Source organism: Stegostoma tigrinum, chromosome 7, assembly GCF_030684315.1.
Source record: "Stegostoma tigrinum isolate sSteTig4 chromosome 7, sSteTig4.hap1, whole genome shotgun sequence".
Lineage (NCBI taxonomy): Eukaryota > Metazoa > Chordata > Chondrichthyes > Orectolobiformes > Stegostomatidae > Stegostoma > Stegostoma tigrinum.
The window spans coordinates 53619646-53640892 of record NC_081360.1 but is presented as its reverse complement, the minus strand read 5'-3'; the positions used below and the strand labels follow the sequence as shown (position 1 = coordinate 53640892).

At 41.8% G+C, this 21247-nt stretch overlaps 1 protein-coding gene across 4 annotated transcripts in view; it reads right to left on the bottom strand.

Annotated features, from left to right (window-relative positions):
* The window catches only part of LOC125454051 (myosin light chain kinase, smooth muscle-like), a 399944-nt gene that overhangs the window by 231646 nt on the left and 147051 nt on the right, over positions 1–21247 (bottom strand). For all 4 annotated transcript variants that reach the window (XM_059647275.1, XM_048534324.2, XM_048534323.2 and 1 more), the window contains 2 exons: positions 12946–12994; positions 4246–4408 (listed from right to left, as the gene is read on the bottom strand). In XM_059647275.1, the coding sequence (XP_059503258.1) occupies positions 4246–4408; positions 12946–12994 (212 nt within the window). The remainder of the gene's footprint in view (positions 1–4245; positions 4409–12945; positions 12995–21247) is intronic.

The following is a 21247-nucleotide window of genomic DNA, read 5'->3' as shown; positions in this document are numbered from 1 at the left end:
ATGTTTTGGCATCAACTACTTCCTGTGGCAATGAATTCCGTAGACTTGCCACTCTTTGGGTGAAGAAATGTTTCCTCATCTCTGTCCTAAATGATCTACCCCAAATCCTTATACTATGATCCCCTGGTTCTGGACACATCCACCATCAGGAACATCATCCCTGCAACTACCTTGTCGAATTCTGTCAGAATTTTATTAGTCTCTATGAGATCCCCCGCTCATTCCTCTGAACTCCAATCCTAACCGAGTCAGTCTCTCCTCATACAACAGTCCCACCATCCCTGGAATCAGCCTGGTACTCTTTTGCTGCACTCCCTCAAGAGCAAGAGGATCCTTCCTCAGAAAAGGAGACCAAAACTGCACACCATATTCTTGGTGTGGCCTCACCAAGGCCCTGTAATAACTGCATCAAAACATCCCTGATCCTGTACTTGAAACCTCTCGTAATGAAGACCAACATACTATTTGCCTTCTTTACTGCCTGCTGCACCTGCATGGGCCTCCTTAAGATAGCGGGTGATACAATTCTCACCTCTTCAAGACAATCAAGCTTTGGCAGGAAGGGATGGACTCTACCTGCAGCCACTAGGCTATCACAGTGTGGGCAGCTGCCAAGAGAAATGCATTAGTCCCCATTAATGACTATTCACCCTCCCAACTAGATCAATACCAACTCTTTGTCTGTCTTACTGCTTTTCTCCCCGCTTAGCCTCTATCCTATCATTTACTCCCTACCCCATCCCCGTCCCTATTTTCTGCAGAATCACTGACTTTTCCCAGCCACCATCAGTTCTGAGGAATGGTCACTGGGCCTGAAATGTTAACTCTGAACTTTTCTTCACAGATGCTGCCAGATTTGCAGAGCTTTTCCAGCAACGTTGTTTTTGTTCTTGAATTTGCCTGTGTCCTTGAGGGATTCCCTTGTACCCAGGCACTCTGTGCCCAGGGAAGGAATTTGCCGTCAGCAGGAGAAGCAAATCAACCCACTGCTTTTATTGTCAGTTTTCCTGCTGCCTGCCTCACTCACCTCTCTCTAGAATTCCATTGTCAATCCCGAGTGAAGCGCTCATGACAGAATCAGGAGTGATCACCATTCTGGTAACCCTGTTGTTACTGCAATGCTGCTGCTGGAATCTGATTGGACATCAGCTCACTGGAGGTGAGATTTCTGCCTTGCCACAGCTTCAAATGTAACGTGAGAACCATATTGTTCAAGTCAGAGGCTGATTGCTACAAATTATGTCACACCTCCCAAAAATGATCAAAGCAGCAATCCAAGATAATAAAGTGTGAAGCTGGATGAACACAGCAGGCCAAGCAGCATCTCAGGAGCACAAAAGCTGACGTTTTGGGCCTAGACCCTTCATCAGAGAGGGGGATGGGGAGAGGGTTCTGGAATAAATAGAGAGAGAGGGGGAGGCGGACCAAAGATGCAGAGAAAAGAAGATAGGTGGAGAGGAGAGTATAGGTGGGGAGGTAGGGAGGGGATAGGTCAGTCCAGGGAAGACGGACAGGTCAAGGAGGTGGGATGAGGTTAGTAGGTAGGAAATGGAGGTGCGGCTTGAGGTGGGAGGAAGGGATGGGTGAGAGGAAGAACAGGTTAGGGAGGCAGAGGCAGGCTGGGCTGGTTTTGGGATGCATTGGGGGGAGGGGATGAGCTGGGCTGGTTTTGGGATGCGGTGGGGGAAGGGGAGATTTTGAAGCTGGTGAAGTCCACATTGATACCATTGGGCTGCAGGGTTCCCAAGCGGAATATGAGTTGATGTTCCTGCAACCTTCAGGTGACATCATTGTGGCACTGCAGGGGGCCTATGATGGACATGTCATCTAAAGAATGGGAGGGGGAGCTAAAATGGTTCGCGACTGGGAGGTGCAGTTGTTTATTGTGAACTGAGTGGAGGTGTTCTGCAAAGCGGTCCTAAGCCTGCACTTGGTTTCCCCAATGGAGAGGGAGCCACACCGGGTACAATGGATAGAGTATACCACATTGGCAGATGTGCAGGTGAACCTCTGCTTAATATGAAAAGTCATCTTGGGGCCTGGGATGGGGGTGAGGGAGGAGGTGTGGGGACAAGTGTAGCACTTCCTGCGGTTGCAGGGGAAGGTGCCGGGTGTGGTGGGGTTGGAGGGCAGTGTGGAGCGAACAAGGGAGTCACGGAGAGAGTGGTCTCTCCGGAAGGCAGACAAGGGTGGGGATGGAAAAGTGTCTTGGGTGGTGGGGTCGGATTGTAGATGGCAAAAGTGTCGGAGGATGATGCGTTGTATCCGGAGGTTGGTGGGGTGGTGTGTGAGAACGAGGGGGATCCTCTTGGGGCGGTTGTGGCAGGGGCGGGGTATGAGGGATGTGTTGCGGGGAATGCGGGAGACGCGGTCAAGGGCGTTCTCAACCACTGCGGGGGGAAAGTTACGGTCCTTGAAGAACTTGGACATCTGGGATGTGCGGGGGTGGAATGCCTCATCCTGGGAGCAGATGTGGCGGAGGCAGAGGAATTGGGAATAGGGGATGGAATTTTAGGAGGATTTAAGCGGAGTCTTCGGGACCGCTTTGCAGAACACCTCCGCTCGGTTCACAATAAACAACTGCACCTCCCAGTCGCGAACCATTTTAACTCCCCCTCCCGTTCTTCAGATGACATGTCCATCATGGATCTCCTGCAGTGCCACAATGACGCCACCCGAAGGTTGCAGGAACAGCAACTCATATTCCGCTTGGGAACCCTGCAGCCCAATGGTATCAATGTGGGCTTCACCAGCTTCAAAATCTCCCCTTTCTCCACTGCATCCCAAAACCAGCCCAGTTCGTCCCCTCCCCCCACTGCATCACACAGCCAGCCCAGCTCATCCCCTCCCCCCACTGCATCCCAAAACCAGCCCGGCCTGTCTCTGCCTCCCTAACCTGTTCTTCCTCTCACCCATCCCTTCCTCCCACCTCAAGCCGCACCTCCATCTCCTACCTACTAACCTCATCCCACCTCCTTGACCTGTCCGTCTTCCTTGGACTGACCTACCCCCTCCCTACCTCCCCACCTATACTCTCCTCTCCACCTATCTTCTTTTCTCTGCATTTTCGGTCCGCCGCCCCCTCTCTCTCTATTTATTCCAGAACCCTCTCCGCATCCCCCTCTCTGATGAAGGGTCTAGGCCCGAAACGTCAGCTTTTGTGCTCCTGAGATGCTGCTTGGCCTGCTGTGTCCATCCAGCCTCACACTTTATTATCTTGGATTCTCCAGCATCTGCAGTTCCCATTATGTCTAATGCAGCAATCCAACCTCCCTGGGGACATATAAAAGTGGTTGACGAGACTCCACATTTGAAATCAATTTGAAAGCATTTGAAATGGCATCAATGTGGATTTCACCAGCCTCAAAATCTCCCCTCCCCCCACTGCATCCCAAAACCAGCCCAGCTTGTCCCCGTCTGCCTAACCTGTTCTTCCTCTCACCTATCCCCTCCTCCCGCCTCAAGCCGCACCTCCATTTCCTACCTACTAACCTCATCCTGCCCCCTTGACCTGTCCGTCCTCCCTGGTCTGACCTATCCCCTCTCTACCTCTCCACCCATATTCTCCTCTCCAACTGTCTCTATCCGTCTTCAGTCCGCCTCCCCCTCTCTCCCCATTTATTTTAGAATCCTCTCCCCATCCTCCTTTTCTGATGAAGGGTCTAGGCCCGAAACGTCAGCTTTTGTGCTCCTAAGATGCTGCTTGACCTGCTGTGTTCACCCAGCTCCACACTTTGTTATCTCAGCATTTGAAAGCCTGTCTTGGAACGCCCTGCCTGCCAATGTCGTTAACTCAGCCACATTAGGGGCATTTAAACAATCCTTGGATAAGCATATGGATGACGATGGGATAGTGTAGGGGGAGGGGCTGAGATTACTTCACAGGTCGGCGCAACATCGAGGGCCGAAGGGCCTGCCTACAATGTATTGTTCTAGGTTCTATTTGGGGTGGTAGGGCAGGGGATGAAGTATTACTCATCACTCATATAAAGGAGAAGGTAGTTTTGCAGTAACTTAGCAGGCAAGGGTTTTCATGGGGATTTAATCATACATATGTATGGAAATAGCTAACCAACTGTCAGCAACTTCAGGAATATACAAATAGGTTAACAGATTTGACAAAGATGTCAGAACTTTAAAGTAGCCAACTTCTTCAAGCACAATTCAGATTAATCATTTGTAAAAGTAAATTGTTGAGTTTGTTTAAAGCGGTGTAATGCAATATCAGAGTCAAACTTGATTTACCTTCAACCAGATTACTTGAGGATGAGGCCTGCCTGTTATTTTACAGCAGAATTTACCACTCTGTCCTTCTTTGACAATCAATCGTGTTGGTTTAGTGACAAATTTTGGTGGGCTTTCACCCCAAATACTTGGCCTATTTTCCACTGATGGAGTAGAATGTCGACTGCAAATAAAAGAAAGAAAGCCCTTTTCAAAATACTTAGTTTAACTGTTTTGCACTTTCTGAAGTAAATGATCACAGTAAAATTATGATATCATGTCACCACAGTCAAGACTCAAATGAAAAAAACATTTTTGATGACACTAAATGTCTTTTGCAGCAATGAAATCACAATTATGATACGGGTATTCCACATTTAATGCCACCCATGTTAGCACTGTTTTGCTTCAATTTCAGTATGTTATTACGACCAAAATCTTGTTGAGCATTGAAAGAATCTTTATGACATGGTTTCCAGGAGTACATAATGTACATTACCTGACCCAACTGGTGCAGTCTCATTATTTCTCAGACCTAAAGCTGCTGGCAGCCTTGCCCTGTGCCATGTTGTTGTCAAAGATTTGCTCCTCTCCCTGAATCACAAGGCCAAGGATTGCTTGCCAAAACTATAGCCTAACCTCACAGATTCCTCCCAGAGGCTGTCATCACCCTCAGCACTCGTCTCGTTCTGACAGCAGGGGCTACCCTCTACTTCACAGGGTGCCAGTCATCTTGGAGCACATTAGCTCCTCTCCTACCCAGAGGATGTGGCACTGCCAGCACTGAACTCAGCAGCAGCCCCTGGCCCACAAGGCAGAGCTGAATTCAACAGTCGTCCTGTGCCGGCCTGCGAGGGGTCTTCAACAATTAACCTCAACCTTCTCTTCCACAAGACTGCCAGGCCCCCAGTGAACCACTGGTCCTCAATATTTTGCCATCCACCCCACAACCCTGAGCATATAGTGAAACAGAGAATCCCCTATAGCCACAAGGAGTATCCCCAATGACCAGTTGCCTTGATTGGGCCCAGCAGATTGCGACAGCAAATAAGAAGGGGAACAGTGCTCCCCCAAACAAACACTGCCAGGCAATGGTCACAATGCAACAAAGAACAGGCAAGGGTTGTAGCAAGAGGCTCGTAGCCTGATGAGCATAGGGTCCCTGGCAAAGACCCCTGGCAGTATTCCTCCAGCTCCACATTGAGGCTCTGCTAGAGTGAGGTGCTAAATGCAACATGTTATCTTTTTCTCTTTTATAGGTATTTTCAAACTCACTTCCACAGTTATTCATTTTATCAATTGCTGGAAATTATTCATTTAAAGTACCCTATTTCAAACTATAGGGTGCCAATGTAACATCATGATTTTGTTCCTGCTAAGACAGATGTTACGGAACCTAGCTCTAGTTTTAACATACATTCCTGTAAGAATCTATGTGTCATTTAAAGTATTTTCATATAAAGTCAGATTTCAGGATCACAACTCTGTAGGTTTTTGATGTCAGACTTGTTTGCTGGTGATATTTTTATTCACTCAGGGAACATGGGATTCACTGGCTGGGTCAACGCTTATTGTCCAACTCTAATTGCAAAAGATTATCCGATGGAGAAGTGTATAGTGTTGGATTTGGAAAGATTCTCAAACAGCTGTTTAAAATATCTGAGACTGAGTGCATATTTTGCTTTTCTCAGGAAATACCACATTGCATCCTAAAATGTCTGCAGGATATTGAGGGTCAATTCTGGTACAGAGTTCTGCACATTCAGTGATGTTGGCCACAGGGTGAATCAATTTGTTCGTTGAGTCTTAGGAAAGAAAGAGCCAAAACTGGGATAGAAGGCTCTTCAGTCATAACTCAAAAACATCCTAGAATTTTGATTCTCTTACTGGACCATTTATAGCATAACTGAGTTGCAACGTAATGGTTGGTAGCTTAAAACTTAAAAGCTCTAAATAATTCTGAAAAACATATTTGAAAAGGTTTAGACAAAGCAAGGCTGAAAGTGGTGAAAATGGTTGCCAAGGATCTGCAAATTGTACTTTGCTTCTAACATCCCAGGCTGCTGCAAAAGAGTCACTGAAACGATACTTTACCCCATGTGTGCCTCCAATGTACTTGGGTGACCAATTTAAAGGTGTGTGCAGCGCCTGTGAAAATGCCATCTTTGAATGTTTGTGTGAATGCCACAGGGGGAAGTTTCATCCTGAGGGATGGTGGGTTTGGAGGATGGTTGGCAGCAAATTTCTGTTACCAGCTGACACGCCAGTCTGTTTACAGGTTCCTACCTTCAGGTCATTTTCAGGGAGGGAGTTTACAGGGAGACTGGGTAAAGTGACAGCCACCCTCTTGTCAGTGGTGGGTAGATAGTTAAAATGCCAATGGGGGGATCCATCATACATTATTTGTTTCTTTCCCAGATCACCCCTCCCTGCAGGATGTTGGTGAATGTGGGGGGAGGGGGGTGGTGGTGGGAGCTGGTGGTAGCTCAGTTACGTTCTTGATTGATTTATCATTGTCACGTACCAAGGGACAGTGGAAGACATTGATTTCCTGCTACACAGGCAGATGGTACCATACAAAGTGTATCAGGGTAGTAGAAGAGAGTGCGGAGTATAGTGTTATAGCTGCAGAGAAGGTGTAGAGAGAGAGATCAGAATTGTTCAAAAGTCTGATAACAGCAGGGAAGAAGCAGTTCTTGAATCTGTGCATTCAAACTTTCATATCTTCTTTTAAATCTTTTTCTTTTATATTTTATTTTCAAACTTTACTGCATGGATAGATCATCCAGGTTTCAGGCACAACCATGACTGCAGGCCATCCTATGGAGAGATTCCCTCTGTAGCTATGAACTGGTGGATCTGATCAAGTGTAGCTTATACCATTTACAAGTTTTCAGAAGGCACTTCCATTTTGAGGAGTCCTTATGTTTGCCAATCTACAGATGTATGCCCATTGCCCTCACTGCTCCAACATGCAACTTTACAGGGCCACAATTACTAATTAGATGGAGGTCTCAGAGGAAATTTCTAAATGGGTCATGTCCTCAAAAATCTCTTCTGGTCTCCTGTCACCACTATCTCTGGATTCCTGACCCAGAATCAAGCCCAGAGAAATCAGACTCATGAGTCAAGTGAAAATTCAGCTCCATATCACGTGAAGATAAATTTTACTGACAGTTATCAATTTTAACAAATGCTCCATTTAAATGTGCTAATATAATATTCTTCTGATTTACTTTATTAGATACAACATTAACTACCTCAATCATTTGACTTAAGTCGTGACTTAAATTGTTGATATATGAGTTAAAATTTACACAGCTCCTTGGAAGTATTATTTGGAAAGTTTGAAATGCTTTCAAGATTATATGGAATGCTTGTATTTTTGCCCAAAATATTCCCCATGATAAGTATTGTTTCAGAAGTAGAGCTGATCAACATGAGATGATCTGTTAGACTGGATTTCCCTCAAACAGAATTAGGCAAGCTTTCTGCCAGCTGACTTAAACCCAGTGTGACACCCCCATTGAACCCACCCTGCCTTACCATAGAACATTTCAAGGGCTGAGCCTCCTTCATTATAAGGTGAGAACCCTCCAACTCAAGGAGAGCTTACCTCTGGAAGGGTAAGAAACAGAACACTCATTGAAGCAAATGAAAAAAATTAAAGGACATTTAAAGGAACCGAAGAGACCTGAAAAGATATCTCTAAAGGGCTTAGGCAGAAAATCAGCTCAGGATTTGAAAGTTGCGGGCAAAGGGAAGTGCTCACCATTGAGTATTTTCTGCAAAAAGGGAGCTCATGCCGACTGCCATTGCCCCAGGAACTACATAATCTCTTTCCTATCCAATCCTTGGGCCACTTGTTATATGAACAAAAGTACAAGTGGCCTGTGGGTTTTTCTCCCACTATCACTCAATTGTGCAGGACAGTAAAAGACCTGCTGAAGGAATAAAGGCCGGCTGAGTGTAACAAGTACCCTCACTGGGTTTTTCCACTCTTTCCATTTAATGTGGTCATGTGGGAGGTCCTGTAATTGTTTACATACATAAGAAACTGATTTCAATAGGAATGCTGGAGCCTGTCATTCTAAATATTTAGGGTTCCAACTCTATTTACGCTTCTGATTCATAGCAAGATATGGTCAGTATTCTTCTGCGATGTCACAAATATATGCTTTGAATAAAGAGCCCAATTGGTATATAAAATGAGCACATTTCTGTTAAATCTATGACATTGCCACACCACATGCTAGTTGGAAACCATATTTTTGACCACAAATCACTGGGATTAGTTAGAATCAGTTCTTCCACGTACTAACGCTGTCAGAAATGTAAATGAAGAACAGATCAGAAGTTTATAATATTCCTAGATCACAATGTTCCACTTCTGCAAATTAAAGATGACTGCAACTTAACCCCCTCTGTTCTGTTTTTAAAAATTCCAGCAAGTTATCATAGTGATGCTTGAATACATAAATGAATGCGCATTGTCTTAGAATTTTGTCACCTTTTACATCTGAGAATTATTAAAAAAGATATTGGAGATGTATGAAATAATGTTCTTAAATTATTAAGGGCCTTGGAGTGCCATGCACTTTAATGAAAATATAAGATCTGATATAACTGAATAAATTAATACTAGCCCAGACACATCTCTGCTTATGAATGCATATAAAAGCCAGTTGCAATAAATGTCATACAATAATAAAGATCTACAGCACAGAAAGGCATTTTTCTCATTACAGTTTGCTGGATTTATTATTTCTGTCCACTCAAATTGAGCACTTCTGCTTATTGTAAATGGGATGGATAATTCTTTTCTCTTTAAGTTCAGACTGTCTCTCTTATTTCCTATTGCTGGGGACAACTTCACCAGAGGCTTCCATGCATTTGAACGGTGGGTATTAAACATACTAACATCAGCATAGCCATCGACATTTAGATACGACTATATTTGATGCCATTAATTAGATGGTGAATTTGCTAAAATCATGCCGAGTGCTGCAAATACAATTTAATTTCCTCAAAACAGTAACACACCTTTAGCTGTAGAAATATTTCTGCACCTCATAATTCTTCAGATGGGGTAATTTATCAAAGCAAATTAAACTAAGGCCTGCAGAAAAAATGGTTTCAAGTTTGTTTCGCCATCTATGGTGTTAACTGATCTTAGCTGTGCTGGAATTAAGAGGGCCACACAGCTTTGAAAAAAACATAGTCAACCTGTGTGAATGTTACAACACACCCCTGTGGTAATCACATCCCTAGGTAGGTCTTGGAACCAGACTTACTGGCCGAGAGGTACCGACACTATGACAGCCTGACAAGAACCTTTAGATTGCCACAAAACTTCATGCCAATCTCTCATACCTCTTCAGTCCAGTTGCCACATGAAACACATCACTAACATTGTTCTGGTCAAGAGAATAATTACAATCTTTCTCGTTACGATCACAGTACCAAATTTTTGCTGAAGCAAGTAAGTCGGGTTGGGAAATTTCCCAACTCGAAGGGCCTATCCTAATTTAGAAGGGTTTTGTCAGACTTAATCTTTGCTCCAGGAATGTTGGAGCAGTGTAGAATCAGGCCTAGTGGTCCTGGAAACAAATCCAAGGCAACTCTTGGGATTGCAAGTGAAGAAACAAGCTGGCCTCGTTTCTCTGGGGCATTGTACCAGTTGTTTTAGATGCTGTATGGTCCTCAATCTCTTATACTCCTCACCCAACTTCCACCTTACACCCTCAATGCCACATCCATGCCAATTACATCCACTTTCATGCCCCTGTTGTGTTATGTCTTACAGTCAATACTCCAGCACACCTTTAAGATCGATGGTTGTGATATGATCACTGTATCATAACATGTGACCCGGGGATCACCTTCTTACTTGGTACCATTTGAAGTACAGAACACGAACAAAAACACAGGAGCTGATATAACTGCAAAGCTTATTACAAGGCCAGATATGTCTCTGCTTGTGAATGCATATAAAAGCCAACTGTAGTAAATGTCAAAAAGTCATACAAACCTACAGCACAGAAAAGGGCCCTTCAGTCTATCGAGTCTGCACCAGTCAAAACTACCTAACTATTCTAATCTCATCTTTCAGCACTTGGCCCATAGCCCTGTATGCCTTGGCACTGTAACTGTACATCTAAACACTCCTTAAATGTTACAAGGGTTTCTGCCTCTACCACCCTTACAGGCAGTGAGTTCCAGATTCCTACCACCCTCTGAATTAATAAGATAATTCTCACATCCCCTGCCCCTTACCTGAAACCTATTCCCCCCTTCATTGATCCCTCCACCAAGGGGAAAAGTTCCTTCTATCTAGCCTATCTAGCCCTTCATAATTTTTGTGCATCTCAATCATGTCCGTGCTCAGACTCCTCTGCTCCACGGAAAACAATCTCAGACTGTCCAATCACCTTTCATAAGTAAAAATCTCCAGCCCAGGCAACATCCTGGTAAATCTTCGCTGCATCCTCTCTAATGCTATCGCATCTCTCCAACAATGATGTTGGATACTTCAATGCCATGTTATCCACATCTAGTTCTTTTTATGTTATGTTATGTAAACATTGTTGAATCAGGTAAAATACCTGGACAAAACCCACATTGACCATCCCTGCCAACGTCTGACATCCATGCATCCCATGACTCCCTCACTCTATATCTCCATGGGAAGGCATGAGCACATAGGTCTCCCCAAATGAGAGCTAATGCAGGCACACTTCCAATGTAAGAGAGTTGGATGTTCTGGATAAACTCGAAAGGATTAAGTCCCTAGGAATAGGCTGTATTTATTCCAAAGTGCTAATCAGAGGGTTAGATAGGGTGGATAGGGAGAGCCTTTTTCATAGGATGGTGATGGCGAGCACGAGGGGACATAGCTTTAAATTGAGGGGTGAAAGATATAGGACAGATGTCAGAGGTAGTTTCTTTATCAGAGAGTAGTAAGGGAATGGAACACTTTGCCTGCAACGGTACTGGATTCGCCAACTTTAGGTACATTTAAGTCGTCATTGGACAAGCATATGGACGTACATGGAATAGTGTAGGTTAGATGGGCTTGAGATCGGTATGACAGGTCGGCACAACATCGAGGGCCGAAGGGCCTGTACTGTGCTGTAATGTTCTATGACATTTAGAAGAAGTAAAGCTTTAACAATTAGTATGAAGGAGCTCTTGGATATTGTAGAAGTACTAGAAGATTGGAAATAGGTCAACAAGATGCTTGTTTTCAAAATGCATGAGACTGTCACTTGAAGCCTATGTAAAATAAGGGAATTGGTTATAGGTGTAAAACTGAAGATTAATCTATATAGAAATACGTAAGTAGTAGTCATTAAAGTGGACTCCAGAGAAGAAAATCTTGCCTGACCTACTTCCTGGATTTCTTCCACCTGGTAGATTGTAGTAATCATGCTCTTCGTTAGACTTCAAGGAGGCACTTGATAAAGATGCATGTGAAGGTTTCATTAATAGTCCTCTAAACAGTGCACACTTATGGTACATGTTGGCAATGGATAAGAAAAGCTGACTGAAGGATTATAAAACTTGGTCAGAAGAGTGCTATCAAATTGTAACAATGTACTCACTCGGATTATCAAAGGATGTGTATTGATACTATTACTAATTTACATCAATAATCTGGTCTCAGATTCTAAATTTTCTATGCTTCCAGGAGATAGTAAACAAAGTGGGAGTTGAACTCTGGTTGGAAACTCAGAAATTGCAGAATAAATTGCACGAAATGTGTAATCTGCAAAAGAAATTAAATTTTATAAAGAAATGGAATGTGTTACACATTGAAGGGAAAATCAGTGATTGTGGAATAAATGGTGATGAACAAGCTGCAAGCAATAAAGTCAATAAAATTTTGAGCTCTTTGGTCAGAACTGCAGCATAAAAGTCAGACAAAATTAGACCATGCAATGGTTTGCTCAGATTACATCCTGAGCTCCCTGTACTCTCTTAAAGCATTAGACACCAGAACACAACTTGAGCTTTGGATTCAACGCAAATCAAAGTCACAAGGCTGGTTTTCGGGTTTAGAGACTTCTGTTACAAGGAAAATCTAGAAAAACCTGGGTTTTTCAGTGTTAAAAATAGATGTCTGATTCTGTTATCATCTGTATGACTATAAAAAAAATATAAATGGTAAATTGGAAGACCATGATAAATTACATTGCTTCAATTTTTAAAATGACAAACTTATCATTGAAAGAAAGAATTTTTTCCTGCACAGAATATTCGTTGCATTAAACACAGTAATACAGTAATCGTTGTGGTCCTGGAATCTCTTTAGAATGGCCTGAATTGAATTATTGAGTGTTCAGGCTCATTCTGAAGAGGTGTGCTACTGGATGACCACCTTCATCAAGAAGAGTCTTGAAATCTGTAGCTATAGCTGTTCTCGGAAAGATTAACTGATTGGGAAAAAAAACTAGAACAACATAAAAAGATGACTGGTGTACTGTAAAAGGTTACCTTGTCAACCTACAGCAGCTTGTAATCGAGGTAAAATTTCATGGTATCCTCACCACTTGCTCAGTAGAATCCCTGGCTTGTCAGCTTTTGTCATTAAATGCCCTGTGGATTTGAGCATCTACCCACACAACTTTTAGCAGGAAAGTAAGGTCAAGATCAATTTCCAAATTTTGACTTCTTTCCTTATTGCAAACTATTATTTGACATTGTTAAATACGTATATACCTGGAAGCATTGGTATTGGAAGGCCATCCATATTTCCTGTCGGTATCCTCTGTAATATAAAAAAAACCACAGCTCAAAAAAGTCATATTTGCAGAAGTCCAGTTTTTGGAGTGCTCATCTGTATAGTGTAACACACAATCAACTGCCTGTTCTGATACATGTTAGAACAAGTTAAATATACTGAAGCATGGCTTATGTAGCTTGCCAATGCAACCTTAATCTGGGTCGGGCAAAGACTTAAAGTTTTATATGAGATTTGCTGAATGTTACCCAATACCAGTTTCTACAGAAATTATATTGATTCATCAATATTAAACAAAATGTTCTTCCTATTTCATCAGAAAATGTGAGTATCATAACAAAAACAAAGTATGTTCAAAGTCTTCCTCTAATTTTTCAAAAAATATGCATAAACACATAAAAATGACAACTTAGTTACCATTTTGGCACATTATACTGTGTCTATTTGTGATACAGTAGACAGATGCATAAGTTACAATATAAATTGAAATACTAATAATAGAATATAGTATGACATCTGCTCTACTACAGTTTTGCTCTCAGTTGATGGGAGATTTGGAAAAATAATTGTTCCACTTAAATATTAATTTTGGATTGCCCAAAACACTATTACCAGCTGCAGAGGATCAGGTCTAAATCATAGCCACGTCAAATAAGCACTGAAGACTTCTACACAGTGATAAATAAAGCAAGAAGAATCTAAAGAATTTGATGTTACTGTGGAAAATGACTTTCAGACATTAAGCTTTTCTTTATTGTTATTGACACTAAGTTATCCATGTAGAGTTGGCCTATCTGAAGCAGTTTTAAGAACAAGAACAAAAGGACAGGCTATCAAGTAGTTCAAGCTACATGAGATGTGTTGTGTGTTCAGTCACCCATTGGTAATGACAGATACAAACAGATTAATTTGGCAACGTATTAACAGAGGCAGAGATCTGTGCTTTGAATTGAAGCATGGAGAATAGATCCAATGGCATGGCCAAGATAAGGGAATGCCTGACTAGCCATAAAGGTGGATGCTTCCTCAGGAACAGCCCAATCACTGTACCTTCTGTGATGCTACATGAAAGCAGAGATAATAAAAGCGATGAACATACAGGAGATCCTGACTGACATCCTGTCAGGTGCAGTCATCAACAACCCCTTCAAGATATAATTCACCTATCTGAAATGAATTTTGGGAATTGTACTTGCAGTAACTGGGTCAGCAGATAGACTAATTCAGAATTTTGCCAAACAATCTGTAGCAATGACATGAAGAAATGACAGAAATAAAATCAGAAATAAAAATTAAAATTATACCATCGCTCTTAAAAATATCAGCTCCCAATTAAGGCAAAAATGAAGTGCTGTAAATACCTCTTGCACTCTAAAACAAAATAGGACCAACTATTTTGTATATTGACAAGACAAAAACAACATAAAACAGAAATCTTACAAATATCTTCAAAATGTGACATGGACATTGCCAACACATTTGCAACAGGTTAAGTGAAAATAAAACACTTAAAAATATAAATGGGCAAAGAAACGAAAAGCAGAAAAATGATGAAAAGTCAGAAATTAACAAAAAACCTAATCACAACCATGAGGAAAGATTAACTGCATGATACAAGAAAAACAGAAGGCAGAAAGAGAGTTAAACCCATTTATCAGAAAAGGGTTTTGGCTTGCAAAGGGGGTAAAATCAATTTATCAGGGCATGCTGTCTTAATTGCTACCTGGTGACTCCTGCAAAATGTTAGATGAGGTCTGTTAACATTAATAGCTTCAGTCAAGCTTACAGATACAGATAATGTTCTTCCCACCAATCTCTCTACATCTGTCTTCCTGTTTCCATGTGTGAATACCCTTGCAAATTCTCTTAGCGACTGATTCAATGATATTAATCCACCAACAGAGGGCACTACAAAAGCAGATAGAAAGCCAGAGAATGAACCTTGGGAGGTGGTTGCCTGAAGGGGAGAACAGCACATAGGTTAAGTATGTGATAAAACAAGTACAGTGACACTTGTAAATCTCACAGCGATAGTTAAAATTTATTTGTTGAATTCATTACTGGTATTAATAGGAAACTGATCAACCTATGTCAAGTTATTTTAATTAATACACTTCAAATGTATTTTTCTGATTTACTTCTTTGACTTTTAACATGCATTGTGAAGGAATACAGCATATAATGCTGAATGCATCTTCAAAAACCAAAAACATCAGGATATTCAGTTTCAATCTTTTCTTTGCAGTGTTCACCCACATAGAGTTTATAATTTCCTCCCAGTCAGAACGCGTGAGCGCTAATGACATTAATAACAGGCATTTTGAAAATTGTGTCCAATATATCACTGATGTACTGTGCTGATCAAAACTCCAATCTACAACTGAAGTTTGTTTTCTTTCATGTTTAAAAGGGTGCTGTCATATTTACAAAATATTAGATGTTTTAAACCATTCACTAAAATACATGATATATTTTAGAATGCATTTATGAATGTTAAATAAATATAAATCTGATTAGATGTGTTTCTGAAAGTATAATCAATTAATTCAAAGAATTGGATTCGTTAGTTTATCAATAAAGCTAATAATTGTTTTTGTCCCTGATTTGCAGCATCTGCAGTTCTTTCGGTTTTTATTAAGCTAATAATTGTACCTATTATTATATTAGTTCTGCTTCTTTATCAATAGAAAGCCCTGCACGTAATTACTCTGCATTTTATATTGCTGCTCACGTCACATACTTAACATCAGCTGAGAGAGCACTGATGAGCAGATTCCACCTACTGGCACAGTCCTTCTGAATCTGAAACATCAATTTTTATGATACTTAGCTTTTTCCCCATTTTGATATACGCTACATCACTTGCCATGTCGAACACCAAGTGCTGGATTTTCCTGTATGATAGTTACAAAACAGGAACTAGGTTTGTTTTTTTTATTAGAAACTCACTTCGGATGAAAAACTAACTGAAGTTCACATTTTTGGTAGCCTGAGCTCATGACTGATATGTGAAACAGTGTGAGATATTAAGAAATGCTGATGCTGGAGTCTGAGATAGCACGGTGTGGAGCTGGAGGAACACAGCAGGCCAAGCAGCATCAGAGGAGCAGGAAAGCTGATGGATCCTTCTTCAGAAAATCAGGAATTCAGAAACAGGGTGTTGTTCACATAGAATCAGTGGGTGTAAGAATAGAGGTGGATCCAATGAAGTGTCAGACTCAATTATATACTGCACTGCTGCTACTATTGAGGTAGGTGTCCTAGAGATCTGTGGTTTGCAGCAAAGCCTTCGACTGCACCAATAAAAAAATAAAAAAATAAATATAAGAGCTGGAAGCTTAACACACAGGGCAAGTCAGATATAATTTTGAAGCTGATCCATTTTGATGCTGGAGGTAATAACAGATGGAAGGGAGGTTCTCTTTCTCAAGAAAATGATGGAGATGACCAGCTCATCATGCTGTAGGGGCAGCTCCATGTTCTTCTGATCCTCCCTTGATAAGCTGTCCCTTTCCAGAGCCTCACTGTCCTCAAAGACTTTGCCTCTCCAGGCACCATGTTATGGAAAGTGCAGATGTTCATCATAATGACAGAGATCCTTACAAAAGGGCAGTTAAGAACACCATTTGGCCATTCCAAACACCAAATCACATCTTCAGAAGACTGATGTTCTGCTCAATGGTTACCTCGCCAAGTAGATGGCATTGGCTGGACTGCCTTTGTCTCTCTGTCTGGTGGTCCTAGACAGGAATTAATAGATTTGTCTTTGAGGGCTTTCCCTTGTCCCCTAGGAACCATCCATGCATCTTGGGAAGATCTGAGGTAGTTTACACGGGTGAAGGATGCAAGGAGCATGACGGCTGCGATGAAGGTGACTTTACAGATGGAGAAAATTCTTGTTGTAAGTTGCAGGCCAGATGTACATGGGGGGAATGGAAGCCCTTTCTGTTGATGGATCTCACTGGCCAGTCACTGGGCGCTCTGATGGTTACATGGGTGCAGCCGATGGTGTCCAGCTGCTGGGCCAATCCAGCATAGTGCAGTAAAACCCAGAGGCCTCTTACAGCCTGTGGTACCTGTTTAATTACAAATGTATCATCTTGTTTAATCCTGACAAAGATGGCACTTGTCACCTGGATGAGGAACCAGTGAGCTTGGATCCAATGAGAGCTTGAAATCCTGGGCCTAAGAGTTTATTCAGGGGAATTAGACTCATAACTTCTCAAGAGCATTTAAGAATGCGGACCCAGCCAGAGACGCATACATCCTGTGAAAGAATGTTTTAAAAACCCTAGAATTATTTTTGATGTACACAGTAAGTATTTGGCTGGATTGCAATGACTCACTCTCCAATATTCTGCCTCTCTTACTCAGAATACACAAAGTCCTACAGTACAGATGATGTAAATAATGTACTAGATTTGCAAAGGGTGCCCATAACATACACTGGTCTACTGCTGCAATCCAAACTCCCATCTTTAACTAGAAACAGCTAGAAGGCTGTCCTATTTACAAAATGTTAAAAATGACTTTTAGGTTTATTGAAACTAATTGTATATTTTGAAATACATTTATAATGCTTACTAGTTAGATCGGACAATGATTTTAACTCTTAAGTGATTATGTTTTAAGTGAGTTATAATTGGCCTCAATGTTGTCCCATTACTCAGCAAGCCCCCAGATTATGCTGCTCTCGCTATGCCCTCATCAGTTTTGCACTTTCAGGACCTTGCAGGCAAAATACTTCTGAACTAATCTAACGAGTAGGCATTGTAAATGCATTTCAAAATATGCAATTAGTTTCAATAAATCTAAAAGTCATATTTAACATTTATAATTAATCAATGGTAAAAGATTTTGGAAATAAACAGTGCAAGGGTATAAATACAGGGTATTAGCGTCAAATCAAGCACAAGAGAAAGAAAGAGGGCAGGAAAAGAACAATGATGAAATAAGAAGGATAGTGAAAACAGGAAGGCAGGAAGGAAACACATACAGCAATCTTTAAAATTTCCAATAATTCACTGTCTGAAGCAATGAAACTCTGCACTAAATTGTTCACCTTCTGGGGTAGAGAGGTTGGACAACAGCCATTAACAATCATTTTGTTGTGAAAGAGATAGTTACGCTTCTAATTACTAGGCCAAACGTTTGGTTGGGATTTTATAAGGAATAATGTTCAAACAGAGCAACACTGTGAAACTGACCTGGAAATTAAATGCCAAGTGCTGTATTTGCAACGCTAATGAATAAGAAGTGGCAGCTGACCTGGAAATCATGCTACTTTGCAACTCACAGGGTTTCTCTGCCACACTGCAAACCACTTAACTTCCAAATTCAAAATGGTATATTGTTCACATAATTTTTTACAGGAAAGTCTTGGGTATTTAGCACTCATTCCATGAACTTGTAATACCTGAAAACTTTCCAATGTTCAGTGATCCTAGTCACATATTCCTTGTGGAAGACACCACGGACTATTACGTATTATTATGCCCATTCTGTATCCAGTGGGATTTGCTGGAAGTGCGGATTTGAAACCGATCTTCGTCACTAACCTACTAATGCTAGTTATCAGTTCAGCCTCTGTGTAATAAAAAGATTATTAGTGAGAGGCCTGAAGACTGGCTGAATACTAAACACATAGTTTTAATATCTGATTCCAAATGGAACTGTATATGCCAACCTATGAAACTAACAAAAACTGACAAATAGCTGCAATAAATCTCAAACAAAAGGATATAAACTGAATAACAATTGTGAGGAAAGGCCTTTGACTTGGCCAAGTACATCACGTGGGTTGAAAATTTATTTCCATTACACTGATTTTCAGGATTTTATGGTTGAATTTTGGAATCATTTTTCGAACGCTGCAATTTAATGTATTTGGCTATGAAAACTAAATGCCTCACAATCATCAATAGCAGCCTCACACGTTCTGAAACAAAAGATCTTTGATATTGATGAATGTCCATTCAGCAAGAAGATTTATTTGACTGCCTGCTCAGCCATCCAGTTACAGACTATATTTCTTGAAAATATAACATCAACAGGGGTCAGCATGTTATAGCACTGCTTCAAGTGAGCCAAACTTGAGCTGATCTCACCATTAAGTCAGCGTGGATTGTTTAAATGTACATTGAAACTATTCTGAATACTTTGTATGAATTATGTACTTTCTAGGTACAATGCTTTTGTACAGTACAGCAACTATTGCGTGTTGCAGAGGAATATAAACGGAAGATCATAACAATGAGTTTTTATTGAAGTAGGTGCCATCCTTACAATATATAACATCATTGTATCACCTGCCATATTACTGTTACTGGTGTTATAATTGCGCCTCCACATTGGAAGGGACCTTAGTGTCACTGCTGTCACTGTTGTGTGCCAATTGATCCTTCTTTCCTCCTCATTCTCAGCCTTCTCTTGTACCCCCACCCTCCTACTCCCTGCTTCACTCACTGCTCCCCTCAGTGAGGGCAGAAGCAGCGGGTGGGAGGTGAATGGGTTGGCTGAGGCAGCAATCGACAAACATCCAAAACAGATCAAAATCCCAAGCTGAGGGATTCAATGGGAATAGACAACACTTTCTTTTTAAAAAACATGAGATGGTAATGAATTGCTGTAGAGATTACTAGTGGTGATGATGACCATCAAAGCAGCTTTTTAAAAATAGTGATGACACAGGCACTGTAATGGTGTGCAGCGAGAGCACTCTGCAAAGTGCAGTTGCAGCAAACACAGCCATTTTATATAGTAACTTCCCTAGGGAAACTATGGCCCATCACAGAGACGGTTATCTAAAGCTTTCCAAATTAAACAGAGTGGAGTGGATCAGGGGAGGGGTTGAAGGGTAATATTTTTTTGACAGGCAACACTTTGATTAACTGAGCATGTCAATGGTTGGGATTCAGATGCTTTGGCTGAGTTTCAAACGATCCAAAACCACTTACCTCAGCAGAAATACTGAGTTCACATTTTGGGTGACAGACTTGAGGTTATTAAAAGATTTGTCTGTCCTTTACATGCTTGGTGAATGGAAGTTTGTCTGCTTTTGTAACAATTTAACCACTTGATAGGATTTCAAATCTTTGAAAGTGTTTCATGAATAAGAGATTTCTTCAGCAGCAAATATGTATGAGTGATAACTCTTATTAGATTGTTAGAAGCTATTATTTTCATCTGCACATGGCACCTAAGGTCCAGCCTATAATGGGTATAGTGCAAATGTCCATGGAGGTGACATGGCATCACATGGGATGCCATGGAAGTGGCTGATGGATGAGCGCTGAGGATTAAAGCACCTAATATCCATTTATAAAACTGTGCCAGAGCCTTAGTGAACCTAGGTGGTCCTTCTGACCAGTCCATCTTGGCACTCACCCACTCTCAAAGCCACTTCTGAACTATCTCCAGAGGCAACAGCTCTGACTCAATTGTGATCCTCAACTCCCATCATATCCCTGGAGCATTTCCATGCATTTCCATGGAAACAGGACCCAACACAAGATTCCTGCCTCCATGGTAAAAATACAACTCTTTGTCTGTGCTCAATCTGGTGGTATTGCAGATCTGTCTGTAATTGCACATACACTTCCTGCACAACTTTCTGGAACTATACAAAACTGCGTACTGTCTGAGAAAGGAGTGGCAAGTGAACTTGTTTATGACATTTCTTTTAGGTTTATATAGTCAACTCAGACGCTCAAAGAGGCCTAGAAAAAGTAGTTTGAAGAATGTATCAGAGATAATGGGGACTGCAGATGCTGGAGAATTCCAAGATAATAAAATGTGAGGCTGGATGAACACAGCAGGCCAAGCAGCATCTCAGGAGCACAAAAGCTGACGTTTCGGGCCCAGACCCTTCATCAGAGAGGGGGATGGGGAGAGGGAGCTGGAATAAATAGGGAGAGGGGGGAGGCGGACCGAAGATGGAGAGTAAAGAAGACAGGTGGAGAGAGTATAGGTGGGGAGGTAGGGAGGGGATAGGTCAGTCCAGGGAAGACGGACAGGTCAAGGAGGTGGGATGAGGTTAGTAGGTAGCTGGGGGTGCGGCTTGGTGTGGGAGGAAGGGATGGGTGAGAGGAAGAACCGGTTAGGGAGGCAGAGACAGGTTGGACTGGTTTTGGGATGCAGTGGGTGGGGGGGAAGAGCTGGGCTGGTTGTGTGGTGCAGTGGGGGGAGGGGACGAACTAGGCTGGTTTAGGGATGCAGTAGGGGAATGGGAGATTTTGAAACTGGTGAAGTCCACATTGATACCATATGGCTGCAGGGTTC